We start from the raw sequence: 17531 nt of genomic DNA, 5'->3' as shown, positions 1-17531 counted from the left end.
CTATACTATACTAAGTGTTCTGACTACATTGCTTCATTTAAGATTTATATAAACCCACTGCTTCATTTAGTTTTCATAACAAATGCAATAAAGTAAGTTACTCTAAAAATGAGGTAGTTCTAGTTCAGAATTTGGGTCACATTGCTAGTACATAGTGGGATTGGAATTTCAGCCCAGAGCCTATTATCACAACTATGACTCTATACTGTCTTCCCTGAAATGTAGATATAAAATATGATTTCATCCAATATTACCAGTTAATCAAGTCTTATGGTAGAATCCTATAGAAACACTTGTGAAATGAATGTTCAGGTGTATTTTATTCATTGTAGTCTCCCTTATATATTGTGTCATGGCTGTTCTACAGATCAAATTATATCTGAGGTTTATACTAAGGTATAGAATATATCTGTGCTTCTAATTTACTTTGGAAATTAGCAAAAGTACTACCTACTAAGGTTTCCTTGGATTTCTTCCTTAACTTGTCTGAGTACCAGCTGAAAAACTACTCATTGACTCTGATAGTCAGTTTCTATTTTATGCTACTAATATTATTACCAGATATTAACTTAGGATACTGTCACGTTAGATGAATGCTTAATATAATGTAAACAAATAATTATGCATCCTAATTCTGATTTTTTTTAAAAATTACGGTTAGACTGGAGAAGGAAAGATAAAGAATAAGACAGAAGATATAGAAGACATATAGAAGAGAGGAAGATATAGGGACATGGTAGAAGAAATGTGACCAGAAATGGTGTAGTCACTTCAGAAAACAGTTGGGTGGTTCCTCAAAGAGCAAACCAAGAATTATCATATGCCCCAGAAATTCCACTCTTAGGTGTGTGCCCACTGTTTCTAATAGTCAAATAGCGAAAACAACTGGAACATCCATCAACTTATGAATGAATTACCAAAATGTGGCATATTCATACAGTGGAATATTATTCAGCCATGAAAAAGAATGAAATACTATGACATGCTACAACATGAACAAACCTGAAAACATTATGCTAACAGAAGGGCCATCACAAAAGACCACATATTGTGTGATTTCGTGTATATGAAATGTCCAGAATAGGCAAATCCATGGACACAGAAAGTATATTAGTGATTGGCAGTGACGGGGAGGAGGGAAGAATGGGGAGTGTCTGCTATTGGGTATGAAGCTTCTTTTTGATGTGAAGAAAATGTTATGGAATTAGATAGTGGCAATGGTTATATGAGCTTGTGAATATAATAAAAAAATCATTCAAAAAGTATTGTGTACTTTACTAGGGTGGATTTTATGATATGTGAATTATATATCAATTTTTAAAATATGGCCAGGGATTCCCATATTTTTAAAGACCCCATTGAAAATCTTTACAGGAATGTATATATATCTCATTAAAATACAAATACTTTTATTTTCAAATATTAGTTAAACCTGTTGTAAAATAACCTTGTGTTATCTGTGCTCCAACTAAATCATTTGCACGTTATGGGAAAATAGGCAGACGAGTGACCTACAAAAATATATTTATATTTAAAACCTTCAACTTTCTCTCTCTCTTTCTCTCACACCCTTCCCCTTTAAAAAGTAAGTTGCAGTAATCATAAATCTTCATCCGTAACTACTTTAGGGTGTGTTTCCAAAGAGCAAAGATATTCTTTAGCATAACCACAGTACAATGATCAAATTCATGAAAATTCACATTGGTATTATTATCTAAACACGCTTTTGGTTCCCAAACTGGCCCCTGTCCCTGGAGGCAAAAGTAGACAGAAGAGACCATTCCTATTTGGCAGGTGGCAGGTGGTAATAAGCAAGGGAACTTACCATATGAGGCTTGTCCTGGGCAGCTACAAGGTGAGTGGATCTCTGCACTCGCCCACCAGAATCTTAAGTTTGTATAGAGGCCTTAACTGGATTCAGTCACATATAGCATCCAGACGGTCCCAATAACACCATGCTCTCTCACTCTGCTTCCTTGGAAACGGTTCCAGCTGTGGGAATGGTAGGCAGAGCATACATTCCAAGCATGTGCGAGGGGGTGAGGAGCCTTCGATTGTCCCAGTCCAGCTCATGGTCAACTGGCAGTCGTGTCCTTCAAATGAGCCCCAACAACTTCCCATATTTAAATTTTCTATTTTTAAATTTCCAATTATCATAATGCTATCCTTTATAATAACTACTTTTTCTCAATTCATTTGCATCTAAGATGCCATGTTACTCTAGTTTATTTTAATCTCACCTCCTCAGCTTCTCTTTGTTGTTGTTTTTTCTTTTTTATGACATTTATATGCATAGAGTGCAGAACTGTTGTTATTATTTTAAGAAAGTCCCTGGAATTAGTTTTGATTGGTAGTTTCCTGATGCTATGATTCAGGTTACATTTTTTTTTTTTTTTTTTTTTTTTTTTTTTTTAGTGCAAGAATACTACCTATTTCCAAGATCTGCTGGGTAACCAAAAGCTTGGCAGTTTAAAACAACATAAATGTATTCTTTCATAGTTCTGGAGGTCAGGAATTCAAAATCAAGGTCTTGGTAGATCTAAACCCCCTAAGCTCTAGGGTAGAATCTTTTCTTGTCTCTTCCAGTTCCTGGCAGTTTCAGGCATTCCTCTGCCTGTGACAACATAACCCCAATCTCTGCCTGCGTCTTCACATGACTTTCTTCCCTGTGTTTCTCTTCTGCTTATAAGGGCAATTATTGGATTTAGGGCCCATCTGGTTAATCCAGGATAATCTCACCTGGAGATCCCTAGCGCAGTTACATCTGAGAAGACCCATTTTTTTTCCAAATAAGGTCACATTCACAGGTACCGAGGGTTTAGGACTTGGGCATATCTTCTTGGGTCTGCAGTTCAACCCACTACAGTATGTAAATGATGTTGTGTCCTTCTCAGAGGATAACATCAGGACATACCAAATATAGACAGAACAGAAAATAGATTTTTTTTTTTAAAGCATGGATTTATATGGACACTCTAATTCAAATTAAATATTACAGTTCTTTCCTTCTCACCTTCTGTATTTATATCTTCTTTCTTCAGGAGTGAGAACCCTACCTCCTAATATTATTAAAATGTTTACTTCTTTGGTCAATCCTGCAACATGGGTAAAACAATTTCAGAATTGCTACATCTATATGATTACCAACAAGAAACTTGCCAAATAAGGTTCAAGATTTCTTTGTGGTTCTTTTGGTCTTCAACTGAAATAGTGTAGCCACGCACAGGTTCCATGGATCACTCCCCCTTCCGTGTGGTTGTTATTCATTTGATATACTATTCAGTTCATGTGTTTCTGTTTGTACTTAATGTTAAGGTTTCTTCCTTCACCCTTATTGGTTTAATGCTATTTTTTTGAACAATGACATTTTAACATGATTCTAAAAGTAAAAATATATAGAAAGGATACTTAGGCCACTCCCTCCCCTATCCATTCTGCCTTGTTTCTCCAATCTCTAGTAGGTAACCAATTTTACTAGTTTCTGGTTTACTTTGTTTCCTTTTATGAATATAAGCAGATAAATGTATACTTTCTCATTTCGCTTTCATTTTGTATAAAGGTAGTATATTGTATATTAGTGGTTCTCAAATGGGGATGGTTTGGTGCAGGGGGTAATGTCTGGAGACTCTTTATTGGGGGAGGGGCATCAAGTGGGTGGAGACCAGGTAGGCTGCTAAACATTTAGAATACATAAGATAGCCCTCAACAGGGGCGTCTGGGTGGCTCAGTCGGTTGAGCGTCCAACTTCGGCTCAGGTCATGATCTCACAGTCCGTGAGTTCGAGCCCCGCGTCAGGCTCTGTGCTGCAGCTCAGAGCCTGGAGCCTGTTTCAGATTCTGTGTCTCCCTCTCTTTCTGACCCTCCCCCGTTCATGCTCTCTCTCTGTCTCAAAAATAAATAAATGTTAAAAAAAAAAAAAGCCCTCAACAACAAAGAATTACTGGTTTCATTTATCCATAATGCTGCTGTTGAGAAACCCTGCTATACATCTACTTCTGCACTTTGATTTTCAACATAAAACTATTTTTTGGAAAATCACTCTGTAGAGATGGTCCACATCCTGTTTTACAGCTCCACAGTGTAGATGCTGTAGTTTATTCAGTCTCCTTTGTATGTGCATTTAGGTTGTTTTCAATATTTTGCAATTATAGATAACGCTGTGATGGATAGCCTTACACACTTCTATCTTTGTAATTTTTGAAGTATATCTTTAGAATAAATTGCCAGAAGTGGTTCGAAGGCCAAAATATATGATGGTTTGCCAAATCCCCTCCAAAACGTTGTACATTTTTTCACTGTCACCAGTGTTTGAGACTACCTGTTTCTCCATAGGTTGCTAGTTGAGTAAGTTGTCAAGTTTTTGAACTTTTACCATCTGAAAACTAAGAAGCCCAGTGTAGTTTTAATTTGCACTCATTTTATTATTAATGGCATTTCTCTGTCTCTGTCTCTCTCTTTTAGAGAGGGATAGAGGGTAAGCAGGGGAGGAACAAAGGGAGAGGGGAAGAGAGAATCTCAAGCTGGGCGTGGAGCCTAATGTGGGGCTCGATCTCACAGTCTTGAGATCACAACCTGAGCCGAAGTCAAGAGTTGGACACTTAACCAACTGAGCCACCCAGGTGCCCCTAATTAATGGTATTTTTTTTTTTAAGTTTTGCTTGGGCACGTCTCTGGGCCAAAACCTCAAATTTTATAATATTTAACTCAAATAATTTTAGACGGATTACAGAAGCAATGTTTATAAAATACAGTGAAACAAGATAGGTGTTTCTGTGTGAAAGTATCCAGCTATTCCTTGAGGAAACTTTTCTTTGTGGCTATGTCTCAATAAATTTTTACATGAACATAACAGAGTATTATCCTGTCATGCCTGAGAGAGAAATACTCGTCACCAGGTAATAAATGTAATTCTAGAAATACAGTATTTAAAACGTGCTCTCGAGCTTTCAGACCACAAGAACGTCACACTGAGTAAACTAAAATGGCTTTGTACGAGGATTCTTATGTGGTTGGTGTTTTATAGGCCATACATGTCTCTTGGGAGTCTTCGCGATCAAGTCATCTACCCTGATTCGGTGGATGACATGCGTGACAAAGGCCACACAGACCATGACCTGGAATGTATTCTACACAATGTCCACCTCTATCACATAGTTCAAAGAGAAGGAGGTAAAGTCTACCATTTTCTAAATGCATTTAACTTTGTTTCAAAAACTAAACTTATGTAAATCATCCCTATTTTAATTTGAACATATGCTATCATTGGAACATAAACACACACATGGACTTCACAGCATTTATTGATTTTCCATTCTTGACGTCCTGTCTTCTGCTCGGGTTGTATATCCTACAGCACACCAGGATTTTTTATTGTCTGCTGCTAGCATTTGAAAACAGTTTTTTGGGGGGGGCGCCTGGGTGGCTCAGTCAGTTAAGTGCCGACTTTGGCTGAGGTCATGATCTCATGGTTGGTGAGTTTGAGCGCCGTGTTGGGCTCTGTGCTGACAGCTCAGAGCCTGGAGGCTGCTTCTGATTTTGGGTCTCCCTCTTTCTGCCCCTCCCCCGCTCGTGTTCTGTCTCTCTCTCTCAAAAATAAACATTAAAAAAACACATTTTTTTTAAATGAAAAGGGTTTTTTTCTTCATATTTGAATATACAAGTGTCTCTGAGGCCATCATTAATCTAGATGCATGTAAAATCTGTGGCAGAAATATCCTCCTGTCAAGTTCTCAACTTACATTAAACTTAATAATTTGAAGAGTGGTATCACAGAACTTCTTTTTTGTTTTCAGACCCACAGTCTTACCAATACATTTTTTCCCTCTGTCAAGCAGCACATAGAGAATTAGATAAGATATAGAAACTTATTTTTTTAAGTATTTTTTAATGTTTATTTATTTATTTTTTGAAAAGTGGTGGTGGGGAAAGAGGGAGACAGAATTCCAAGCAGGTTCCATGCTGCCAGTGCAGAGCCTGATGTGGGGCTCGAACTCATGAACTGTGAGATCATGACCTGAGCTGAAATCAAGGGATGGACATTTACCCGACTGTGCCACCCAGGTGCCCCAGGAACTTCTGTGCTGTGTGTTTTATGAACAAGGCATTTTTTAAAAATATATGAAATTGATTGTCAAATTGGTTTCCATACAACACCCAGTGCTCATCCCAAAAGATGCCCTCTTCAATGCCCATCATCTACCCTCCCCTCCCTCCCACCCCCCATCAACCCTCAGTTTGTTCTCAGTTTTTAAGAGTCTCTTATGCTTTGGCTCTCTCCCACTCTAACCTCTTTTTTTTTTTTTTCCTTCCCCTCCCCCATGGGTTTCTGTTAAGTTTCTCAGGATCCACATAAGAGTGAAAACATATGGTATCTGTCTTTCTCTGTATGGTTTATTTCACTTAGCATCACACTCTCCAATTCCATCCACGTTGCTACAAAGGACCATATTTCATTCTTTCTCATTGCCACGTAGTACTCCATTGTATATATAAACCACAATTTCTTTATGAATAAGACATTTTTGAAAGAGTAGAAATAACAGTTACACATATGAGCTTAAAAAAGAATTACTTTCTAATAGTCACACTTTCAAATAACTTGTAACATAATTTGATAGCCTAGAAAAAGTAGTGAAATAACAAGCTAGAATTCTAGGTTTAATTTTGCATAGATTTTATCTTTTACTTCCTAGCCCATTTACCTATCAGAAATACAGTGATTAAGAATGTGAGCTTTGAAGTCAGAGTTCTGGACTCAAATATAATTAGCACTGTTCTGTGTCTTCAGTTCTAAAATGGGGATAAATATCTACCTATAAGGATTCTGTGAATATTAAATAAGACTCTGCAGAGTCACCAACTATATGGTCAATTAATCTTCAACAAAGCAGGAAAGAATATCCAATAGAAAAAGGAAAGTTTCTTCAACACATGGTGTTGGGAAAACTGGACAGCAACACGAAAAAGAATAAAACTGGACCACTTTCTTACACCATACATAAAAATAAATTCAAAATAGATTAAAGACCTAAATGTGAGACCTGAAACCATAAAAATCCTAGAAGAGAACACAGGCAGTAACCTCTTTGACATGAGCCATAGCAACTTTTATCTAGATATGTCACCTGAGGCAAGGGAAACAGAAGCAAAAATAAACTATTGGGACTTACCAAAATAAAAAGCTTCTGCACAGTGAAGGAAACAATCAACAAAACTAAAAGACAACCTACCAAATGGGAGAAGATATTTGCAAATGACATATCTCAAGAAGGATTAGTATCCAAAATACAATGTTTTGGGGTATAAACAGATACCAAAAACCAAATAATCCAATTAAAAATAGGCAGAAGACATGAACAGACATTTCTCCAAAGAAGACATCCAGACGGCCAACAGACATGAAAAGGTGTTCATCATCACTTACTATCAGGGAAATGCAAATCAAAACTACAATGAGATATCTCCTTACACCTGACAGAATGGCTAAAGTCAAAAACACAAAAAACAAGTGTTGGCAAGGATGTGGATAAAAAGCAACCAAACCTCTTGTACTGCTGTTGGGGATGAAAACTGATGCAGCCACTATGGAAACAATATGGAGGTTCCTCAAAAAGTTAAAAATAGAACTACCCTGTAATGCAGCAGGATATTTACTCAAAGAATACAAAGACACTAATTCGAAAACATAGATACATCCCTGTTTTTATTGCAGCATTATTTACAATAGCCAAGATATGGAAGCAGCCAGAAGTGTCCACTTATTGAGGAATGGATTAAGAAGAGGTGGTATGTATGTGCGTGTGTGTGTATATATATATATGGATATAACAGAGTATTACTCAGCTATAAAAAAGAATTAAGTCTTGCCATTTGCAAAGACATGGACGGAGCTAGAGAATACTATGCTGAGCTAAATAAGTCAGAGAAAGACAAATACCATGTGATTTCACTCATATGTGGAATTTAAGAAACAAAACAAATGAGCAAAGGGGAGAAAAAAAGAGACCGAGACAAGTCAAGAAACAGACTCAACTCTAGGGAACAAACTGACGGTCACCAGAGGGGAGTGGGTGAGGAGTTGGGTGAAAGAGGTGCTGGGGATTAAGGAGTGCACTTGTAATGAGCACTGGGTAATGTATGGAATTTTTGAATCTCTATATTGTACACCTGAAACTAATACAGCACTGTATATTAACTAACTGGAATTAAAATGAAAACTTAAAGAAATGCTCTCTAAAGAGCATTTGTAACAGTGGCACATAGTGAATACACAATAATTAGTAGCTAATGGTAACATTAATACTTGTAATATTGATACTATGATATTTTGTCTTTGTGTGCCAGTACTTGGTATATTACATGGCAATTTCATATACGTTGTTTCATTTGATCCCTCTAATAAGCAAATGAGGCAGACAGGAGAGGTATTATTACACTTATTTTTATGGTGTTTATAATCACAATTCATAAGTACTAAAAATATGGAAAGCAGATTATCTTTTTGTTTCATATGATCATCTTCACCGTTTTAAAACACCGGGGAAGCAGAATAAATGCTACATGTTAATCTTGGGTAGGTTTGAAATCCAATAATCCAAATAGAAATTTACAATAAACATGGGCTATTCTATTCTTTCAGAAGTCATTGAGAAGTTTAAGAACTGTTTTTAAGAATGTTCTTACCTTAATAATGTAACAGTAATTATGGTTTATTGAGTGCCTACTGTGCAGAATATATTAAGCAATGCACATTGTCATCTTATTTAATATTTAAAACTGTCTTATGATGGGGGTTTTACTAACCCCATTTTACAGGTGAAATTCAGAATTTTAGTAACTTCCTCAGGGGCCCACAGCAAGTGTTATGACAGGGATTCAAATAAAGATCTCACTTGAAAGTCAATGTTCTATAGTAGGCTATGCCACTGTGCTATGCAATCTACTAGCTTCTTAGACACTAATAAGAATTGTTATATCCTTACGCATAAAACAATTCCAAGGAAACCTACTCTACTTGCTTCATCCTTAAAACACGAAGCATGTTTTTAAGCCAAGCTGAAAAGCATCTAAATTTGCAAGGACGTCACTTACTTTGGAAGAAGTGTACTGAGGTTCTATTTAGACTAGCTAATACTTTGCTTAGAGAAATGCTTTGCTCTAGTAAAAGATGGAATGAAAAACTATGTTTCATTCCACGAAAAGAGATTAGAAAATAGAAAAGAGTAAAAGTGTTACCAAATGTTACCAAAAGTGTTACCAAATGTTAACATGAACTAAATTAACATGTACCTCTCAAGGAAGCAGGAAAACTGTCCTCAGCTGGCGTAGTCTCACTTACTCAGCATCAGAGATGATATTATAACTCAGAGGTTTGATTTATATGTTCTGTGATCAAGCAGTATTGCCTATTAAAACTTCTGGGTTTAGTGGGACAGAAGACATGATTTATTTAAATATGCAAAGCTAAAGTTTCCTTTGACCCAAATACTTTTCTCTTGCCCCTTCTCAGTTGGCAGGAGCAACAAATTTTTAAGCCCCAAATATTTCTCCACTATGAAGCAATCTGAGCTTATTTTTCAAATCCTTGCTTATGTTTCATAAATGTTATAAAATTCAGTTATCGAGAAAAATTATATTTCGACAGTTTTCACTAGAAGCAAGAACTTGAAATCAGATGGCATTTGGAGATTTTTCTCTTAACATAAAATTTTAAGGCTATATTTAAAATTTTTTTAATGTTTATTTATTTTTGAAAGACAGAGAGAGACAGAGCACAAGCTGGGGTGGGGCAGAGAGAGAGGGGGACACAGAATCTGAAGCAGGCTCCGGGCTCTGAGCTGTCAGCACAGAGCCTGACGCAGGGCTCAAACTCACAAACTGTGAGATCATGACCTGAACTGAAGTCGGACGCTTAACCAACTGAGCCACCCAGGCACCCCAAGCTATATTTTTAAATGAACAGAAAATTCCTGAAAGTTTATCCAAGAAAATGAACAGTGGTTCCCTACTGGGGAGTATCATTGGGAAACAGGGAAAATCTATTCAATCCACTGCACAGAAAACAACAATGACTCTACTCCCTATTTTCTTTTCCTTTGACCCAGTTTATTTAAAGTTTAATAAAGGTGAAAATTCAGCTGACAGAGAAAGAAGAGGCCAAAGAGCCTGAATTTTTTCTACATGGGAAAATTACGCCTTGAACACTTGGGATTTGGAACTGTTGTCCTAAGTGTATGTGGCAAGTTTTGGCAGTAATTTTGCTCTTTGAAAATCAGACTTTGCCTACTCTGCTCTATTATTTTCTGACATTTCCATGAATAAATATTTGATATGGCCCTCTCTCTCTTAGGCCTCATGGTTTTGTTTTCTTTCTTTCTTTTTTCCTTTTAAATATTTATTTATTTATTTTGAGCGAGAAAGAGAGAGAGCACGCAAGTGAGGGAGGAACAGAGAGAGAGAGACACATCTGAAGAGGCTCCAGGCTCTGAGCTGTCAGCACAGAGCCTGATGTGGGGCTCAAACCCATGAACCAGGAGATCATGACTTGAGCTTAAGTTGGATGTTTAACCAACTGAGCTACCCAGGAGCCCCTAGTTTTATTTTGGAGTACACTTCTTTTGTTACAAAATAAAGATAAACCATAAAAATAATAAAAATCATTATATTTCCCAATATTATAAAAATGTGTAACTTAGAAAGTAAAAGTCTCATAATTCCATTCCTGTGGGGTGTGAGCTATGTGTGTGTTTATAGAAATGCAGTCATAGTTTATATAAATGTGTATGTGTATGTCTATATCTATACATACACACAATTCTGCAACTTGATTTTTCATACAAAGATGTTCCAAGTACATTTCTACATCAGTATGTATAGATGTAACCAATTTTTTAATATATAGAAGCATTGCTTTTTGTATAAATATCCAACAGAAAGTCAGTAGTGAAGATGTAAGAGAGCAGATCCTGGGTGGCTCAGTAAAGTGTACAACTTTCGATTTCAGCTCAGGTCATGGTCTCATGGTTCATGGGATCCAGCCCTGTGTCAGCTCTGCACTGACAGCACAGAGCCTGTTTGGAATTCTCTCTCTCCCTCCCTCTCTGCCCCTCCCCTGTTCTCTCTCCCAAAATAAATAAATAAACTTAAAAAAAAAAAAAAAAACAACTTAAAACTAAATAAAACCCAGATGTTGTAAGAGATAGTGTGGATATAGACCTACATATGAATCCTAGCTCTGATCTCTAGCTGTGTAAACTTAGACATGTCAACTCCTCTATGGATTTCAGCTCACCCACTTATAAAATGCAACAATAAGATCTAACTCATAAGGTTATGGATATATAATGAGAATTATATATGGATATATAATGAGAATTATATATGAATATATAATGAGAAAACTCAGATAAAGTGCCAGGCACATGGAAGCCATTTAAGTTAGTTTCTGTTTTACTCTTTGTAGATTGGGCAATAGGCCTATGCAAATTGTTGGTCTTTTCTCCTACCACCCTCCCAAATAAGTATAAGTGTACCAACTTTTTGGAGATATTCAGAAACAAACAAATTTTTTAAGTGCCAGTATTTAGAATCTTAGAAGATGTTTTGTCAGCATAAGGAATTATTACTATTAAAAAAAACATGAAATCTAAAACAAAATGTTTATACATGAGGCTCTCTAGTTTATCCAAGCATATGTTCTGTAAAATATCAGGTACTTTGGGATGCCAAGGTGGCTCAGTCAGTTAAGCATCCGACTTCAGCTCAGGTCATAATCTCATGGTTTGTGACTTCGAGCCCCACATTGGTCTCTGTGATGACAGCTCAGAGTCTGGAGCTGCTTCAGATTATGTGTCTCCCTCTCTCTCTGCTCCCACGCCTGCTTGTGCTCTGTTTCTCTCTCTGTGTCTCAAAAATAAACATTAAAAAAAATTTTTTTTTTAATACCAGGTACTTTGTGTTAATAACTTAAACTTGCCAGGAATCACTTGTCTGGGGTAAAAATGGTAACAAACAAATGCCTTATAAAAATATATGTTTTTATATATTTTTAAGGATGGGATGCTGTTATGGACTGGAAAGATGTTCTGTCAGGAGGAGAAAAGCAAAGAATGGGCATGGCTCGCATGTTTTATCATAGGTAAGTAGGCTATACTCAGGAAACTAGTTCATTATTGTAACTAAAAAAAAAAAAAAAAAAAACTTTGAACATGATTCGATGCCCTCATCTTTAAAAATATCTTACTCCTTGGAGCTCCTGGGTGGCTCATTCAGTTAAGTGTCTGACTCTTGATTTTGGCTCAGCTCATGATTCTGCAGTTTGTGGAATCAAGCCCAACAATGGGCTTGGTGCTGACAGTGCAGACCCTGCTTGGGATTCTCTCTTTCCGTCTCTCTCTGCTCCTCACCCACTCATGCTCACTCTCTCTCTCTCTCAAAATAAATAAATAAACATTTGAAACATAGAAATATCTTCCTGGGGAATAGAGGGATGGGCAAAATGGGTGAAGGAGATTGGGAGATACAAGCTTCCAGTTAGGGAATGAATAACTCATAGAAATAAAAAGGCACAGTATAAGGAATACAGTCAATGATATTGTAGTAGCACTGTATAGTGACATGTTAGCTACACTTGTGGTTAACATAGCATAATATGTAAACTTGTCTAATCACTATGTTGTACACCTGAAACTAATGTCAACACGTGTGTCAACTAAAATAAAAAAGAAAGAAAAGAAAAAGAAAGAAAAACTAATCCTTAGAATATATAGGTTTTACGCTTCTTAAGTAATTTTTTTCATGTGTCAGAAGTCTGTCAGTACTTTTTTTGTATTTCTTATGTTGAGTAATGCTAGATGACAAAATTAAATTTTCATGTATAGAGATAGACAGAATATGAGCAGGGGAGGGGCAGAAAGAGAGGGAGACACAGAATCCGAAGCAGGCTCCAGGCTCTGAGCTGTCAGCACAGAGCCCGATGTAGGGCTCCAACCCACAAACCGTGAGATCATGACCTGAGCCAAAGTCAGATGCTTAACCGACTGAGCCGCCCAGGTTCCCCAATAACATGGTATTTGTAATAATGTACATGGTTAGTTCAAGAATATGGCAAGCTAATTTGCAACAACATGGATGGAGCTAGAGAGGATTATGCTAAGCAAAATTAAGTCAGTCAGAGAAAGACAAATACCATATGATTTCACTCATATGTGGAATTTAAGAAACAAAATAAATGAGCAAAGGGAAAAAAAGAGAGAAAGAGAGAGAGGCAAACCAAGAAACAGACTCTTAACTATAGAGAACAAACTGATGGTTACCAGAAGGGAGGTGGGTTGGGGGTATGGGTTAAATAGGTGATGTAGATCAAGGACTGCACTTGTGATGAGCACCTGGTGATGTATAGAGGTGTTGAATCACTAATTGTACACCTGAAACAAATATTACACTGTGTGTTAACTAACAGGAATTTAAATAAAAACTTAAAAAAAAAGAATATGGTGAACTAAAAAAAAATACAAACCAAAATTTGCTAACTCAGAACTTTTAGTTCAGTATTTTAAAATGTCCCTTTCTCAGATGATGTGGTGAGATTCAACGGTAAAGTTTTCTGTTTGACATTTATGACCAGCTGTTAGCCACTATCACCCTGAATCTGTTTGAGCCTTGTCCATAAATATTCAGTAACATGATCACCAGCATAGCTGGTGAAATATAATATGGTGGAATGTAAAATGTGACCATAAATTTCTCACTGTGTCAGTGTGTTAATAAAATAAACCCTGTAACAAAGAGCAAGAGGCATTAATCTAAACCCAAAGAGATCTGTAAACACTTGTAACTAGAAATCAATAGTTGATACTTGGTATCTAAAATATTTTGGATATAATGTGAGACTAAATAAGCTCAGGTTACAAACATCACTAGAAGGAAAATTAGTGATCTGTATAGAAAGATCAGTGAAGATGAGCAAGTTGTTGGGAAGCAGAATCTGTTGAGAAAAAACAAAATTAAATAGAAATTTCAAATCCAGTGAAGGAAAAGAATAATTATGAGAAACTGCCTTCCCTTGTTCCCAAAGGATTAATATCAATATTTGAATGCAGTATGAAAGACCTGAACTAACTAAAATGGAGAACATTGGCAGGGAGTACTAAGTATCACAGTAGTATACTCTTTTGGAGAGGATTTTAATTTTAATGTTTAAAGAATGATCCGAAGAGTTCTGTCTTAAGGGGATAGAGTAGATCCTTCACAAAGCTGCCTCCTCTGATGATACATCAAAACAAAAAGAATGGAAAATCTGAGAAACAATATTACATAATGTTTCACTTGGTTGTATCAGCCCAGATTCCAGCTATTGCTTAATTTAAATACACACACACATGCACACACATACACATACACACATACCCCAGTTCTGCCAAGAAAACAAAAGTACGCAGTCTATCTTACATCTGCTAGACTAAGGATTGTTATGACAACTGAATGTAAGACATATACTTTATTTCTGATTCTAAGATGGCATCTCTTCTCTGTTTAGCTCAAAAAGCGACACAGTACAATAAGTAACTAAATTACTAGAAGGAGATTCACACAGAAAAAGAAAAGTTTATCTCTCTTTTATACTTCCTTTTCTTCTTCCTCTTTTTTACTTAAAAAAAAATTATCTACAAAACAGTAATCAACTCTGAGACAAAAATGTAATGCTTAATACTTAAACCGGAACAGTAACCAAAAACCACCCAGCACAACTATTTCTGTTAATGTCATGGGGAATCTCCAGTGATCCTTAAGTTCTTTGCATGGAAAGCAGTTGTTAAAGTCAAATGGGGTGTTAAAGTTAAGTTGACTCCTATATCTATTAGCCTTGTCTACCCATCCTGGAATAAATAAAAAGATCCTATTAATAAGATCATAGAAAAACAATTTAAAGTACTAAATAATTATACTGAAGAAGAAATTACTACTGGTGTCAACGTTTATCTTTTCAGTGTCATTTATTTTTAAAGATCAGAATATCTTCATGGAGGACAGTGTCCTGGAAAAATACTTAATACTGGTTTTCAGCTCTAAAATAAATAATAAATGACAGTGCATGAGTTGACCTTTGGTCCCATTGACCAAGCTAAGTCATGTTGTTGAGTACCAAATATATACCCAAAGTCCAGATGACCCTGTCTCCTTCTTGAAAGAAGACAGGGAAGGGGAAAGAAAGAAAGATAAGAGCAGGGGGTGAGATGAAAGGACGAGAATAAATAGAAGGAAATGGTATCCAATGATAGGTACCTCTGATAGTGGTAGACAGTCCTTTCCAAAGTAAAAATTGAGCTAGAAAAAGTAATTAACTGAGTGTAATGAGAAAATAGTTACTGATTTTTTTCCCTTAAGAATTTGCAAAGCATGGTCTCAGTATTACCAGGTTAAATGCCAGTGTAAATTTGTCCGATTAGGCATACTACTTTTGCAGAATTTAGTAGCAATGAAATTCCATTAATAGTGTTTTGGTACTGACATTGTTGATAAAGTTATCTTCTCAATAAATCTTTGCTAACAGGGCCTTGGCCTTTTTGATAATTAGCTACTGTAATGCATTTTTCATGTAATTAGTCAGAACCTGTCACCAGGAATGAACTTGCCTTCTATGGGAAAATGCACTCAGTGACCTGCCTCATCTTTCCTATGTCTCATACCCATGATTCACCCATTTGCATAACAATAAAGCTTACTGTATAGTGAGTAGGCATCAGGAAATCTATTTAAAATTTAAGAACAATATAATGTCCTAATCCAAAGAGGGAGGGTGACCCCTCTTTTACTTTATCATTTGTCACCTTTACTAATTTCGTATACTCTTTTGCTCCTTTAAAGTTAACATTGCAGGGCACATGGTTGGCTCAGTTGGTAGATAGAGCATGCTACTCTTGATCTCAGGGTCTTGAGTTCAAGCTCCACATTGGGCATAGAGCTTAAACAATTAAAAAATAAAGTTAACGTTGCAACTCATATTGTCCATGTAAAGATATATAATTCAAATAGGAAAGCCATTAATTTATTTGTGTTAATTTTTTTTTCAAGACCAAAATATGCATTACTGGATGAATGTACCAGTGCTGTCAGCATTGATGTTGAAGGAAAGATATTTCAGGCTGCAAAAGGGGCTGGAATTTCCTTACTATCTATAACGCACAGGCCTTCTCTATGGTAAGTGTTTCCAATGCTAATTTGCAATAGATGGTTTTTCTTTATATTTCTTTCTTTTTTTTTCTTTTGTTTAGGGAGAGAGAAAGAGAGAGATCATGCAAGCAGGGGAGAGGGGCAAAGGAATAGGGAGAGAGAGAGAGAGAGAGAGAGAGAGAGAGAGAGAATCTCAAGCAGGCTCCATAATCAGCCTGGAGCATGACCTAAGGCTGGATCTCACAACCTAGGATCATGACCTGAGCCAAAATCAAGAGTTGGATGCTCAACCAACTAAGCCACTCAGGCAACCCTCTATATTTCTTAAATAGTAGCTTTGCCTAGGGGTGCCTAGGTAGCTCAGTCGATTGGCAACCAACTCTTGATTTCGGCACAGGTCATGATTTCTCAGTTCATGATATCGAGCCCCATGTCAGGCTTGGCACTGACAGTGCGGAGACTGCTTGAGATTCTTTCTCTCGCTCTGTCTCTCTGCTCCTCCCCAGTTCATGTGCATACACATGTGTGTGTATTCTCTCTCTCTCAAAATAAATAAATTAAAAAAAAAATTTTTTAAAGAGCAACTTTGCCTAAACTTTCACTATAGAGCATCAGATACTTCACTTATTCTACGTATATTTCTGTTAAGTTGCACACTAGTAGTAGAGATATCCCAAACCTCACATCGTAACATATATGTGCTATTTAAAAACTATTATCACATTCCAATAATTCTGAAAAAAAGTGGAAAAATCAAGTGTGTTTAACTGAAAATATTCATAATCCATAGCGTGTACTAGGAATGAATATATTTGTGTAATTTTATATCATCTTTTTACCCCTTTTTTCAAAATCCAGGAAAAAACCTGCACAACATACTATTCCTACAGATGATTAAGTTGGAGAAAACACAAGGGGAAAAAAAGCTTTTTTTTTTTTTTTTGCTTTTGTTTTAAGGAAAATTCAAAATATTTTCTAAATATCCCATTAAACCTAATGGGATTTCCCATATTTAAAGAAATGGCAACACTATTTTTACCATTCCCCTACTTTTCCCATTGATTGATAACCATAATAATAGTTGATAGTGCAGATTCAGCACCTATTCTGGTCCAGGCTCATTTTATTCAAGTCTCATAACAACCCTATAGAGAGTATAGATAGTCTAATTATTCCCATTTTATGATTAAGAAGCTGAGAACTAGAAAAATGAGAAAAGTAACTTACCATCATCACTCTATACTATAGTATGCTGCTCTAGTTAGTATAAGGAGCTCAAAATGCACCTTATATATAAGCCATAAAAACACTGTTCATTTATACTATACTCCACTACTTTGGTATTTGTTTCATCAATCAAA

General features: G+C 36.3%; 1 protein-coding gene across 1 annotated transcript in view; it reads left to right on the top strand.

Moving 5' to 3' along the window:
• The window catches only part of ABCD2 (ATP binding cassette subfamily D member 2), a 66744-nt gene that overhangs the window by 41440 nt on the left and 7773 nt on the right, over window positions 1-17531 (top strand). Inside the window, exons 7-9 of the mRNA XM_060657940.3 lie at window positions 5024-5169; window positions 12052-12136; window positions 16072-16197. Coding sequence (XP_060513923.1) covers window positions 5024-5169; window positions 12052-12136; window positions 16072-16197 — 357 coding nt within the window. The remainder of the gene's footprint in view (window positions 1-5023; window positions 5170-12051; window positions 12137-16071; window positions 16198-17531) is intronic.

Source organism: Panthera onca, chromosome B4, assembly GCF_046562875.1.
Source record: "Panthera onca isolate mPanOnc1 chromosome B4, mPanOnc1 haplotype 2, whole genome shotgun sequence".
NCBI classification, from domain to species: domain Eukaryota; kingdom Metazoa; phylum Chordata; class Mammalia; order Carnivora; family Felidae; genus Panthera; species Panthera onca.
This window is presented reverse-complemented; position numbering and strand designations above follow the sequence as displayed.